The 13,952-nt window shown below is 37.1% G+C and overlaps 1 protein-coding gene across 1 annotated transcript in view; it reads left to right on the forward strand.

The window, feature by feature from the left end:
* Positions 1-12,512, forward strand: part of KLHL14 (kelch like family member 14) — a 96,789-nt gene extending 84,277 nt beyond the window's left edge. The window contains exons 6-9 of the mRNA XM_003784756.3: positions 4,675-4,865; positions 4,946-5,104; positions 8,201-8,358; positions 10,414-12,512. Coding sequence (XP_003784804.1) covers positions 4,675-4,865; positions 4,946-5,104; positions 8,201-8,358; positions 10,414-10,554 — 649 coding nt within the window. The 3' untranslated portion in view covers positions 10,555-12,512. The remainder of the gene's footprint in view (positions 1-4,674; positions 4,866-4,945; positions 5,105-8,200; positions 8,359-10,413) is intronic.
* Positions 12,513-13,952: the final 1,440 nt, after the last annotated feature.

Consider the following 13,952-nt stretch of genomic DNA (forward strand, 5'->3'; position numbering starts at 1 on the left):
CTAAGTCATTATGGTATATCATGTCAGGTCCCTAGTAAAAGAAGTTTTTTTTTAGCTTTAGAACAATCAACTCGATAGACCAAATAAAGAGCTCCTTACAGAGCTGAGTGGGAAAAAGCAGATCTCACAAATGCCCCGTCAATCTTGTACCTCCCTCTCTCCTATGGGTTAGTTGACCCAGGCAGCAATCCGTAACTTGAAATGAAATTTTTCTGTCATTGCCAAGCTTCCATTCAAAATAGCGAGCACAATCAAGTTACCAGGGTGGATTAATTGGTGCTTAAGACAAAAGAGGAAGCAAACCTAAAACACGTGCGACGCTCTTGAAAGCAGGGAAGTTTCCCGAAACGTTTAGCCGAGTTGATTTTACATTGTGTAGATCATGAATCAAACCAGAAATCAAACCACTTGTCCCTTTTCGTTATTCTGCGACCAAACTGCTCAGAAATTATGATGCTGAGAAGTCGCCAAACTGATTGAGAGGAACAGAAACACACTTTCGCACCTCTGCGGTAACTTTCTCTTAGAGAGCTGTCTGGGCAGATTCCCAGGATATCTTACCAAGTTAAAGCTTCCAGAGAAATAAAATAAATGTGCAGAATGCTCCCCCAGCTCAGCAGGGAAGTAGGCACCTGGCCTCCAGGCTTACACAGCCAGGGTCAGTTCATGAATCACATGCCCACTACCTAGGAATTGACTGACAGAAACAATTAGATGAAAATATAAATTGAAATGTAGTGCTGATGAATTATTTTGGCTCCAGATTTAGAGTTTGATTCTTTGGTAAGGGGAGGATAAATTGAAAACTTAAATTGTTAAAAATGCTTTGGTAACTTTAAGCGTTTTTTTAGTTAAAAATAGACATCTTAAGTACTGATCAAAATACTGAAAGAAAAACCGGTTTGGCAAACAAAAACAAAACCACAGAGGAAATGAAAGGGTAGAAGTTAATGTATCAAATTGCTTCCAAATCTAAATATTTTGTTTCTAGCAGTATTACAGGAAACAAAGGGAGACAATATTCTGTTTAAAAAAATCTATTGTTGGGCGGCGCCTGTGGCTCAAAGGAGTAGGGCGCTGGCCCCATATGCCGGAGGTGGTGAGTTCAAACCCCGCCCCAGCCAAAAACTGAAAAAAAAAAATGAAAAATAAAAAAAATCTATTGTTTAAAACCCTGTGATGAAAGTCAAAAACTCAAGCTGGGGCAAGGGTGTGATAATTTAGTCTCACGCTTTAAGGTATAAACTGACCACCCTAAGAGGCAGAAAACGCTTGTAAAGATCTTTCAAGCAGGGCCCAAAGTATGTTTTTATGACTTACTATTACTCTTTTTTAACTTACCTCAGAAACACTGAATATTGCCTCTGGCAGTGGGGACAGGGGAGGATGGAGGAAGGATAGATGAATAATTGGAGATGAAAACACTGAATCCCATTAAGGAATCTTTAATAATCTTGAACTCCCTTTCCAAATAAAATAAAATAAAATAGCCTGAACCAGGTGGGGAGGAGGGGCAAGAAACACTCCCAAGACAGATCTAAAATTTTAGCCACCAACAAATATTCACAGTTGCATCCATTAACCATCCAGATTTCTATAGCGCATTTCAGAAAGTCTCACTCTGGGCATGCAAGGAAATAAGTCAAGGACTCAGGATCTTCATCGTTGGAATTTCTATGCAAAAAAATGCACTTTCATCAGGAAGTAAAACCTGAGGTTTTCCCATTTAGATCCTAACAGTGACACTGTGTGGATAAAGCTAGGAGTACACACGGAGCTTCAAGTCAGAATGTCGTGGCTAACTAAAAGAGATCAAGTTTGACAGGCTGCTGAGGTGTCATGGTGAGGACAGAAGCAGGTCAGAAAGAGGGAGAAAACTGAAATTTCGACTAGATTATAGAAGTTCGCCAAAGAGAGAGCTTCCTCTCACTCTTTACAATCTAAGCTCAATTAAATAGATTATCATACTCGGCATGACTAATTGGCATTTTCTCTTCTAGAATAATACTGCCTAGAACTTGCCATTACCACCTTACAGCCCACATAATACAAATTATTGAAAGATGGCCCTTTAATGAAATAGGTAAAATTATTATTTCACAGGCCCCAAGAGGCCAGTTACAGAATTGTATGGAAGAAACATACTGACCTACCCCTGTGTCAATGGTACAAAAAAAAAAAAGATTTTAGGACTTTTTTCCCTTAGACACCTGTCAGTCTTTTCAATGGACCATTTTACCTTGAGAAGGTAAAAGCACGGGGAAACTACCTTTGACCTATCATACTTGATAAAGGAGCTCTTTGAAGTCTGGTTAGAGCAGTGGAAGGCAGTGCTCTATCTGCATGCACTGAACGTGGCAACTATTTTTAAACCTAATTTCATAGTTAGATGAGCTTTGACTCCCCTATACCACGAAATACAAATTTTTTAGATCAAATATCCTTTTGATGATCTAATTAAAAGCTATGAAACATCTTTCGCAAAAGAAATCCACATGTACAAAAACATACACCACATTTTATTATAATGTCAGAGTTTCATAGACCTTTCAGGAGACACGCATTCAGGTTAACGACTTTCGCCTTATGAAATGTGACTCTTCTTTATTTCCTTTCCTACTTTTCACCCTCCCCTTCTTTTCACTATCCTTGTTCTTCATCATCCTCCTTAATTTTCCACAGCACATATTTCTTTCGAAAAAACTCAAGAAAATCTAGAGGGGGAATACAGATAAAACAGTGCTCAAAAATTATCAATGATGGCTGTAGGGACAGTTTTAGAACCCTCTATGGCAAACACTGCCTGTATGGCAGTAAATCATCTAAACAAACATTACAGAATTCAGCAGTCACCTAAGTATTGTTGGGAAAAGTTTACATGCAGATATCTCATGCAGACAATTTTTTAAGACTTTTTGTCCTCGCATAGTAATTAACAGTTTATAAGTATGAACAAAATGCTGGATGCTAGCACTTACATGTATTCCCAAATAGAATACCATAAGGTAATCTTCATAAAGTACCATTATCATCCTCCTGTTCCAGGATGAGCCATCTGAGGCTGAGAGGGGTTCAGGAATATGTCAAAAGTCACACACTCGGTAAATCACACAGCCAGGCAGTCTGACTCTAGAATCCCAACCATTACCCAAGATGCTATACCTGTATCCTGCCTCCCAGATGTTTTAGCACTTTGCAAACACAACTTGAAAAATCTCCAAATGATACAGGTTTACCTGACACAAGGCTCTACCTCTCCTCAACATGGCACCAGAATCTTGGCATCAAATGTAATGAAGATCGCTAACTCATCAAATATACATTATGTTCTCTGAGGGACTTGGCACTTCATAATTATATTTATTCCAATATTGCCCCTGTGTTATCTTTGTGAAGTATATTATCGCATAACATTCATGAGAAAAGGAAGCAAAGGGTCAAAGGCTGGCTTAAAATTTCAACCTAATCATCCTAACATCCAATTTTGAATCTTCTTTGAACCTTTATTCTCCCCCTGCTTTCATATTTTATGAGCTATCAAGTCTTACATCTTCCTTTAAAATATCTTTTGCATTACCCCTTTCCTCTCTTCTGCTGAGATTCTATTTCAGGTCCTGTATATCTCACTCCTAAATTATGGTCTTAGCATTGTTCTCCCTGTCTCTAACCCTTTCAACACAGCTCACCCTTTTTGCCTCTCACAGCATAGTGGGATACTGTACTCAGTATTCTCTCTTGAAAAGAAACTAAAAAAAATCCTATGACTTTGTAATAGTCATCACCAAAAACTATTTAAATAAGACTCCTGTACTTGGTTATATAAGAGCAAAATTTGAACATTATATGAAGTTCACAAAACTTATTCTATTTGTGGTAGTACTAGGGGGAGAAAAGAAAAAAATTATAATTGAAGAAAAATTTTGATGATGTAGTTCTCTTATAAATTGGGAACAATGACCCTTGAAGGACCATAAAGAAAGTGAATGTCAAGATAATTTATTATTGTTACATGATCTACCTCGTTTTTCACTTTGTCTTACAGAGCTATGATATCCTTACAAGGTACCAAATATCCCAAACATTAATGAACACTTCTGCAGTGTAGAAAAGCAAGATAAAAGGAGCGGAAACAAACAGTTGGTGAATTTCTTATCTGCTGTTACTTTAGTATCAAAACTGTTAACCAAATGGGCCGTACCTATGATTACCATAGTAGGTCTCAGATGTGGACGGTATATGTGTAATTATTTTTATAGTCCCTTATTCTATTTATTATAATCATCATATTATCCCCACAGTCACAAAAAAGAAGAAAAGGATAGAAAATAGTAAAAGTGAGAAGAAAATTCTTCAAGTCATTACAAGTTCAGGTCCTCAGGAAAGAGATTACCAGAGAGGGGTTAAAGGTTCCACTGTGTTACCTGACCGTACTTCATTTTTGTCTGTTGAACATGATCTTGGACAAAATAGCATAGTTTAACCTTGGCGGTAAGGTAACATTTTGTTCATTGTACATCAGTGTTAAAACATTAAAAATATATGTGTAATTTCTAAAGGTTTTCGACTCTTTCTGAAGCAGGATCCGTGTTCTTTCCCTGAGAAGTCCTTGTCCTGTCTGAAAGGTAACATTTCACAGCTCCTTGTGTAATTTACCGTGAGTTGTTTTCATTGTAGAAGAGCCAGTTTCTATGCGTGTCGATTGGACAAGCATTTATATGTTATTGGTGGAAGGAATGAAACCGGCTACCTGTCCAGCGTGGAGTGCTATAACCTGGAAACAAATGAATGGCGTTACGTGTCCTCTCTGCCGCAGCCCCTGGCAGCTCACGCGGGAGCCGTACACAACGGGAAGATATACATTTCAGGCAAGTCTTTCCTCCACTTTCTGTTACAAGGTTAGATCCAAGGCATTTTCTTCACTCGTATGTATATGTTTAATTCACAGGGGGTGTACACAATGGAGAATATGTCCCATGGCTGTATTGCTATGACCCCGTAATGGATGTCTGGGCTCGAAAACAAGATATGAACACGAAACGTGCAATCCACACTTTGGCTGTAATGAATGATCGTTTGTATGCAATCGGAGGAAATCATTTGAAAGGTCTTTTTTTTTTTTTTTTTTTAAATCACAATAACACTTGCACCTCATGTTTCTTGCTAAGGGGGTTTCTTCTTAAATAATCATACTAACCCAGGAAAAATCATGTTGACGAAATAAAATATACTCTGTGTGGGTAAATTAGCAGCATCCTTGAGCAGGCATTTGTTTTGGCTTTTCTGCAGATGGGATTATTTTTAAGTTACCATACACATTAAAGAAGTGAATAATGGTGTCTACAGAAAATAAGAAAGAGGAGCATTAATAATGGAAAAACAGAAATAATTTGTCATACCAATGAATTCAGTGAAATAAATTATTCCTTATCACCAAAGTTGTAGTAATGAATTTTTTCCAGGAAATTGTTTTTTTGCGGTAATCAGAAAGAACTTTAGTCATAGGTGCACAAAGCTAATCCGTTATTTTCCTCAAAAAAAATATTTAATACAATTTCATGTCTAAACTTAGAATTTTTTTAAGAATCAAATGTTAAACCATCTATGATCCTCAAATCTTATTGCTTTTTTAATAAAAAAACATAAAGCATAGAATTTTTAGAGTCACATTTGGCTCCTTTCTTCCTCCAAATATGTATATGAGTACAAGTTCGTAGTTTACGTATATACATGTAACTTCATGTACATGTATATGACACTGAATTCAATGGAAAAGCAGAGAGGCCTATGATAGTGGAAACATTATTGAATGGTTTGGGCCTCAGTTTCCTCATATGAATATGAAGAAACTGTTCTAGTTTATCTTCAAGGTCTTCTCCAGCTCTGATAGTCCATGATCCTTGAAACTAATCTAAATAGGACACAGGCTATCCAGCTATGATAGATAAGGCACATCTGTGCATTTAATTCACAGTATATACATATTTAAAGGTGGATAAGACATAGTTTTTTTTTCCCCCCTGGTATACACTTACCCCTAAGCAAATAAAGACTACATAAGAGTATTTTTGTATAGATATTTTCAAGGTCAAGTTCATGTTCAGAAACGCCAGTATCCCGGTATATGTCTGCTGCTCATCCTAGTGCTCTCTCCTTGGGAGAGGATTTTCTTTACTATGGTGACTTTTCCCTTTTTACCTTTTTATTCTTTCTGCTTTTTACTCTTTTCTTTCTTTCTTTCTAGACAGGGTCTCACTCCATTGCTTAAGGTGGAGTACAGTAGCAATCATCCTAACCCACAGCAACCTCAAAGTCCTGGGCTCAAGCAATCCTCCTGCCTCAGCCTTCCTGGTAGCCAGGACTACAGATGCCCACCACCACACCTAGTTAATTTTTTTATTTCTGGTAAATACAAGGTCTCACTACATTGCTCAAGCTGGTGTCTAACTTTAGGCCTTAAGCAATCCTCCTGCCTCAGCCTCCCAAAGTGCAGGGATTACAGGCGTGGGCCACCGTGCCCAACCCCTTTTTATTCTTTATCTTTTTCCCTGGTGTTCCTTCATCTCAAGCTCTATACCACTCCTTTACCTCAACATGTTTTATATTAACTTTGCAGCTTTCTACATTATAGCCTGATTTCTTCCCATTTCTGTTGCACAAGATATTCCCTAAATGTTTCAGGATTGTCTAACTTTAAGGTTTTATCTGGACAAAAGGACTCAGGTAATGAAAACCTAAAAGAGAAATAACACACACATCAAATTAAGTCAGCTCAGGAAGGCATCATGGGAAGGAAAAGATAAGGACTATGCCTCAGTCTGAATCCTAGTTATGTACCCACTGTTGCCTGGCCTTCCTTACTCAGGACACTTAACCTCATGTTTACAAAAGAGGGATGATTATCTTTTCCTTGATGTTTTTTGTGGGGAGTATATTCAACACATGGAACATGCAGTCAGCACCAAGAAGGCATACACATCCTCAAAGGATGCCTATATTTCCCAAGTGCCCATTCCAAGTGTATATGCTTCAAAAATTATCATCACTCATTGTAATGATAAAGGAAAGGTACATACCCACCCCCCCGGAGTTGCAGTGAGTACCTGGTTCTACCACGCCTGCATCTATGTCATTCACTTCATGTAAGAAATTGGTAGCCTAATATAACCTACCTCTGCAAGAATGAAAATTCTTTTACTTTTTGTTTCATCTTCTCAATTCTTTTAAAATGCCCAACATGTTGGTTCATGTAATGTACAAACTGTAATTCTCAGCTACCAAATATCTATAGCATGCGTTTAACTAGAGAAGGTCACTAAGGATTTGGTCTCTTCAATGATCAGGAAGCTCCCAGTAGGGGATTTTCACTTTCTAACTTAAAGGCAGGGCCACAAAGAGTCCAGGAATCTCAGTTATTCCCAGCGACTAAGTTACTGCCCCTCTCACTGAGAAGCCTTATCAGAAATGGGAGGAGATGCCCTTCACAGGAAGGGACTCAGCCCCTACTCTAAACCTTGGTCCTTAGTGGATGTTGGAAACCATTTACATCATCAGAGCTGTTTATATACACAGTCAGATTTTAAAAAAAAAGGTAAAAGATGCTGAACTATTTTTGATTAATTGAAACATTTTCAGAGAGTTAAATATTTGCTTAAGAAAAGCAACACAGTTTAGGCTGTAATAGTCAGAGCTCTGAAGCTGGATTCAGATCTCACCCCATCTGACTTAACTCAAGCCATTGCCTTTCTCATGTACCCTCAGTTCCCTGAAAATAATGATAGAGGGGATCTCATAGCATGATGGAGGGAATTAAATGAGTTCATTTAAATAAAGCACTTGGAAAACAAAACTAGCATATTGTAAGGACTGGGTAAAGTGCTTGCTTCATTATTATTTTAAATAAGATTTTAATAAACCGTTTTTTATAAGATCTACCCACACAGAATCACTAATGACATGTGCTCAGGCATTCTTTCTTTGAATGAATCCAAAATACCCAGAGTTGGTTTGGATTTGAGGGCTGGGGTGGTTCTATCCGACGTGTCTTTCAGTTTCATCAGTGAACGTATACATTTGTGTCTTCAAATACACGGTTATCTAATTCTTGGCTCTAGATCGGTTTTTCAGAGAAGCTAGATCTAGCCTTAAATCGGAACCCTCACAGCTTATTCTTTTGTGGTTCCATTTTGCTCTATTCACTTAGGTTTCTCCCACCTTGATGTAATGCTTGTGGAATGCTATGACCCAAAAGGTGACCAGTGGAATATTCTTCAAACTCCCATTCTAGAGGGTCGAAGTGGTCCTGGCTGTGCAGTGCTGGATGACAGCATCTACTTGGTGGGAGGATACAGCTGGAGCATGGTAGGTATCCTCCGCCATTTGTTTCTGCTTATTTCTGCGGTTGCCCCCCAAATGTGTTACCCCACACACATGTATCCTAAAGAGCACCCATCTTACATGCAAGCAGTTACTTTTAAGTAGTAAAATAAAATCAACCTGATTGCTATTGAAGTGGTTGATTAACTGGTCAACCCCATCACAAGATGTCTCTGTTTCTCTTCTATCCCCATATTTTTGTTATTCTGGCTTTCCAACTAAAAGTGAAACTCAAGTGACTTTATAAATCTGCTGCTACAATTGAATGAGAGAGTCTGAAAACTTTCTGACTAATAAGGCATGAAAAATGGAAATTCATTCTTAAATATCCAAAATTCTACTCAGGATGCAGGATTTGACATTACTTACCCCCCATCGTGAAAATGTCTAAACATGCCCAAAAATTGAGATGACAATGGGTCTTCATTAACTCATCTTCCAACCTCCATGTTCATCACCATTTTGCCATACTTAATCTATTCCTCCTTTTAAAGATTTTGGCTGAACTTTGAAGCAAACACCAGAGATCATATTACTTCACCCTAAATGCTTCAGTATTTATCTTTTAACAAATCATGCACTTATATAAATTATCACACCAAAAAAAAGACAATAATTCCTTTATATTCAACACATTTTCTAATTTCCTATATTTACTTAGGAAAAGAATTAATATTTTTCAAGTTGGCATATTCAAATCAGGATCTAACCAGTCCCACTCCTGTTTGGTCATTACATCTCATAGATCTCTTGCAATCTGCAACATTACTCTGCTGCACTTTTTGTTCCATGACATTAACTTCTTGATAAAAGAGGGTCAGTTATCATATAGAATACTGTGCCTTCTGGAATTGGTTAAGGACTTCCTTGTGGTAGCCTTTAAATTAGCCCTTCATCTGCATATTTTCTATAGACTGAAAGTTAGAGATAAGGGCTAACGTTCAATCTTTTTGTTCTTTTTTCTTTTATTTGCATATGTGTATGGGTGTTAGCAAGACCACCTGAGAAGGTGGCTTAGTACCTCAAATCCAGAGACACATCAAGTCTAGTTATCACGTAGTCACTTTTAATATGGTGGCCATTTTTATATCTTCCTATTTCTCTATATTAGTGTTTTAAGATTCATTTGGCATTTTAATAATATTAATTTTATTTCTTTTTAAAAATTGTGATATAAAGTTTTGAGAAGCATTAAAACGTTAATGGTTATCTGAAGACAGATGTATGGATGTTTATAACTAGATATTTGTACATGTGCTTGTTTGTTGGTACAAATGGTTAGCTGCAAGAGTATATAGGAGTATGTTTGGAAGCAGATATAAAAACTACATCTTCAGAAAAATGATTATTAGGTTGGTTGATGTTTTTGTTTGTTGTCTATGATAAAAACAAAGCTGCTTTAGTTGAAAAGGAAAATGTTACACAAGCACTAGCCCTTCAAGTTGACAAAGGAACCAGGATAGAAAGACATTTTGTATTTCTCATGTGGCCTCTTGAAAATAAACGAATCAATGTATGAAGACTTTGGTAAGCTTCATTTCCAGTTTGCTTAACTGGTTTTCAATTCCAGCTCTGATTCTTTCTAGTAGCAAAATTAAAATGAAGAAGTGAAGCAACAATCTAAAATTCTATTTACTTTATTTATTTGAGTATTTAAGGTAAATGTGTATTTTTTTAAAGCTTAAACCGGATAAGTTCAATTTTTGATTAATTACTTGCAAGGATTTGTTGAGCATTAGGACAGCAGTTCTCAACCTAAAGGGTCGCAGCATTAAGAAGGTTGAGAACCACTGATCGAAGATATTCTAAGTATTTATTTGACTTTTATTATTAGTCCAAAACAAAAAAACATTTTTGAAATCTTATTGAGTCTCAATTTTCCCTTGGAATAAAACACTATAAAATTCCAAATGCTTTCATTTGGAATTTTTTAGCAGAAGCAGAAAATAGATTTTTTTTTTCCTCCAAGGTAAGCAGTAACCTTGCAGTTGAACTTCTCTGTGGGTCTATCTCTAAGTGCACACCTCTCTGCTGTTACAGGGAGCCTACAAATCATCTACAATATGCTACTGTCCAGAAAAAGGGACCTGGACAGAACTTGAAGGAGATGTAGCAGAACCCCTGGCAGGCCCAGCCTGTGCCACAGTCATCCTGCCTGCCTGTGTACCGTACAACAAGTAACACCAAGAAACCATGGAATGAACAGTATCACAGTCTAGGAAGCAATGGCAGGTGGCCTCACTATCACAACAGGAGCAATGCATTCTGATGGTACAACCGCCAAAACCCACCCTTGGTTTCTGGATTTATAAAAAACTTCAAAAGAAAGAGACCCCTTCTTGAATAGATACTGTGTCTGTAGTTCAGATCACACCAAACTTCCTGTGATGACAGACTCTTCCATTTCAGACTGGTTTTAACTTGTCCCAGCTTTATGAAAACTCCTCATGTGGATCTTAACTTGCAAAAGGAGAAAGATCAAATACAGAAGACTGGCCCCAGAGAGACCTAAGATCAGTGTTGTGCATTGTAGTCTACCTGCATGTGATCTATGTTGACGTTTTGGGGATGTTGTGTTCATGAATGATTCAAAATTGGAACCACCAAAATACACTGCATTACAGAAATTGCCACTTGATTCTGTAGTCCTAGACTTTGGCTACTTTACAGACTCTATAGGCAACACAGTTATGGAAAATCATATAAGATTAAGGAAGGGCATTTTCATTTCTATACAACTTCATGTTATATACCTTCTGCTCTACCAGCACCTCATGGGATCAGAGAAGAGAAAAGACGTTGGCTCTTATAGCAAGTGCTTTCTGTCCTATGGGTTCTAGGCTAGGTAGAGTCATCATTCCTGTGTCCTCAATTTTATCTGAAGATTAAAACAAAGTACCCTATGTCGCTGTTCAGTTAACAGAGGTTTGTGCTTTCTCATTTTGTAGTAAGTAGTGAACACACATGTTGTTTGCTTCAAAAGACAATACTGAAAATCTCAGTCATAAAACATTTTAGAGATTCTATAAGATGACACTTGTGACCCAAACTTAATTCATAACAAAATGAGTGATTGCTTTTAAGAATTCAGGGATGAAAAGAAAGAATAGTTTCTCCTAAGTACAATCCCAGTTTTCCCTCTGTTTCTGAAACACAGAACTTACAAGTGCCACAGGAGCCAATGATAGCGAAATATTTCTCCCCTTCCTCAGTTGAGTTACCCTCGTTCTTCCCCCACCTTGCCATATTTTGTTTATTATCACCGGAGATGCCTGAATTCAGTTAAGTGAGCAATTGCTAGTTGTCATTAGAAGCATGAGTAATTTAGGAGCAGAAGGTCAGGAGAGCATGAGATAGTCTCGGTGTGGCCAACCAAAAGAGAAAAACTGGCAGGAACCCCAATTTCATTTTCAGGTTCTTTAGAGCTTGAACAACTGTTAGAAGTTTTTTTAAAAGTCTGTAATATTCTTTCAATCACTCAGCAATGTTGCCGAATCCCTTGACAAAGTGTGTCCTTCAAAACAAAAATAAGGGAAAGCCACAGATTAAAAATGCCTTGGTGATAAGAGTTCATTGTGGAGAATATCAAGATAGATGGGTGTACTGGAATCCAATGCCGTTTCTACAGTAAAGTGCAATCTTCATTGTTTTGTATTTATTTGTATGTTCAGATCCAAAGGATCCGTTGTAAAAATATATATATATAAATATATATAACCAGTGCAATCAACTTTCATTTCTTTTTCCTTGAAAACATATGACTATATAGAAAGTAATAAAAGGTAAAGTGCTGTGTGGGAGAATCCCAGCTGACGTCACAAAGAGAACAAGCTCTGCTTCAGAACCATTTGTTGTCAACTGTCACTCTTTCTTATAAAAATCACAATTTATACGAGAACATTTGCTTTCCTAACTTAGAGTTGTTCTTCATTTTATTTTTTATTTCTAGCCAAAACAAATAAAAGCATCTATGAGAACTATAAGTAAAGCTTTCTGTATTTCAGAAAGACAGAAACTACTAGAAAGTGAAAAGTGAATAAATATGTCACAGAGAATGTAAATTTTGTACAATATTAGAATGTATAAATGAAGCTTGCTTGGAAGGGGAAAACTTTAAATAAAAACTTTATGTAGTAATTGAATTGTGTCTCATATCCTCCCTATGTAATCTATGCGAAAGTCTCAACATTGAATTGTTTGAAAGTTTATAATATGTCAATGCCTAGATACTTTATACTCTGCAGATACGTTTTACAAGTTCATTTAGCTTCCTCACAATATGGAACATGTTAAAAATTATGGAGGGGGGCAGCGCCTGTGGTTCAAAGGAGTAAGGCACCGGCCCCATATGCCAGAGGTGGCGGGTTCAAACCCAGCCCCAGCCAAGAGCTATGCAAGGTCAGAAGCCAGTTTCAGAAGCCTGCGAGCTAGAAAGAATTTACTGTAACTCTTCCCAGACAAATTAGTGATAAATGAGCTCACAATTAAAGGATCTTTTGATAAAGGCATTTAATGCTATCAAATTCCCTCTTATCACTGCTTTAGCTGTATCCCAGAGATTTTGAGAACTTATGTCATTTTGTCATTTAATTAAAAATACTTTTTGTTGTACATTTTTATTTCATCATTGATTCAAAGATAATTCAATAGCAGGTTGTTTAATTTCTATGTATTTGTACAGTTTTGAGAGTTCGTTTTAGAAGTGATTTCTTGTTTATTCCATTGTGATCTGAGGAGATACATAGTATGATTTCTGGGTTGTTTTTTTTTTAATTTGCTGAGACTTGTTTTGTGGCCTAACAGATGATCTAGCTTAGAAAAATGTTCCATGTGCTGTTGAGAAGAATATATATTCTGCTGTTTGAGGTAGAAATCCTGCAATGTCTGCTAGTTCCATTTGTTCAGGAGTCCAGTATTTCCTTATTGATTTTCTGCCTCAATGATCAGTCTAGTTCTGTCAGTGGACAGTTTTGAAGTCCTCAACAGTTATAATGTTGCTGTTTACTTCTCTCTTTTTTCTTCTTTCTAAATTGAAAGTCTAACTCTTCTTTTCTTTCTAAATTGAATGTCTAATTCTGCTGTGTATGCTAGATTGCAGTGGCATCATCATAGCCCACTGCAGCCTCAAACCCCTGGGCTCAAAAGATCTGCCTGCCTCAGCCTCCCAAGGAATGGGGACTATAGGCACTCACCACCATGTCCAGCTAATTTATCTATTTCTTTGTAAAGGTCTTGCTGTATTTCTCAGATTGGTGTCAAACTCCTGGCCTCAAGTGATCCTGTTGCCTTGGCCTCCCAAAGTGCTAAGATTATAGGTATGAACCACAGTAGCTGGCCTGTTTGTTTCTTTCCTTAAATCTAATAGCATTTGTTTTATGGATCTGAGAGCTCCTGTCTTATGTGCACATATATTTAAGATTGTTATAGCTTCTTGTTAAATCAATTATTTTATCATTACATAATGACCTTCTTAGTCTTTTTTTGCTGTTGTTTATTTAAAGTCTATTTTATCTAATATAAGAATAGCCACTCCTCACTGTAGGTTTCCATTTGTATGAAATATTTTTTTTTTTTTTTTT

Source organism: Otolemur garnettii, unplaced genomic scaffold (genome assembly GCF_000181295.1).
Source record: "Otolemur garnettii isolate 467f Iridium unplaced genomic scaffold, OtoGar3 scaffold00012, whole genome shotgun sequence".
Lineage (NCBI taxonomy): Eukaryota > Metazoa > Chordata > Mammalia > Primates > Galagidae > Otolemur > Otolemur garnettii.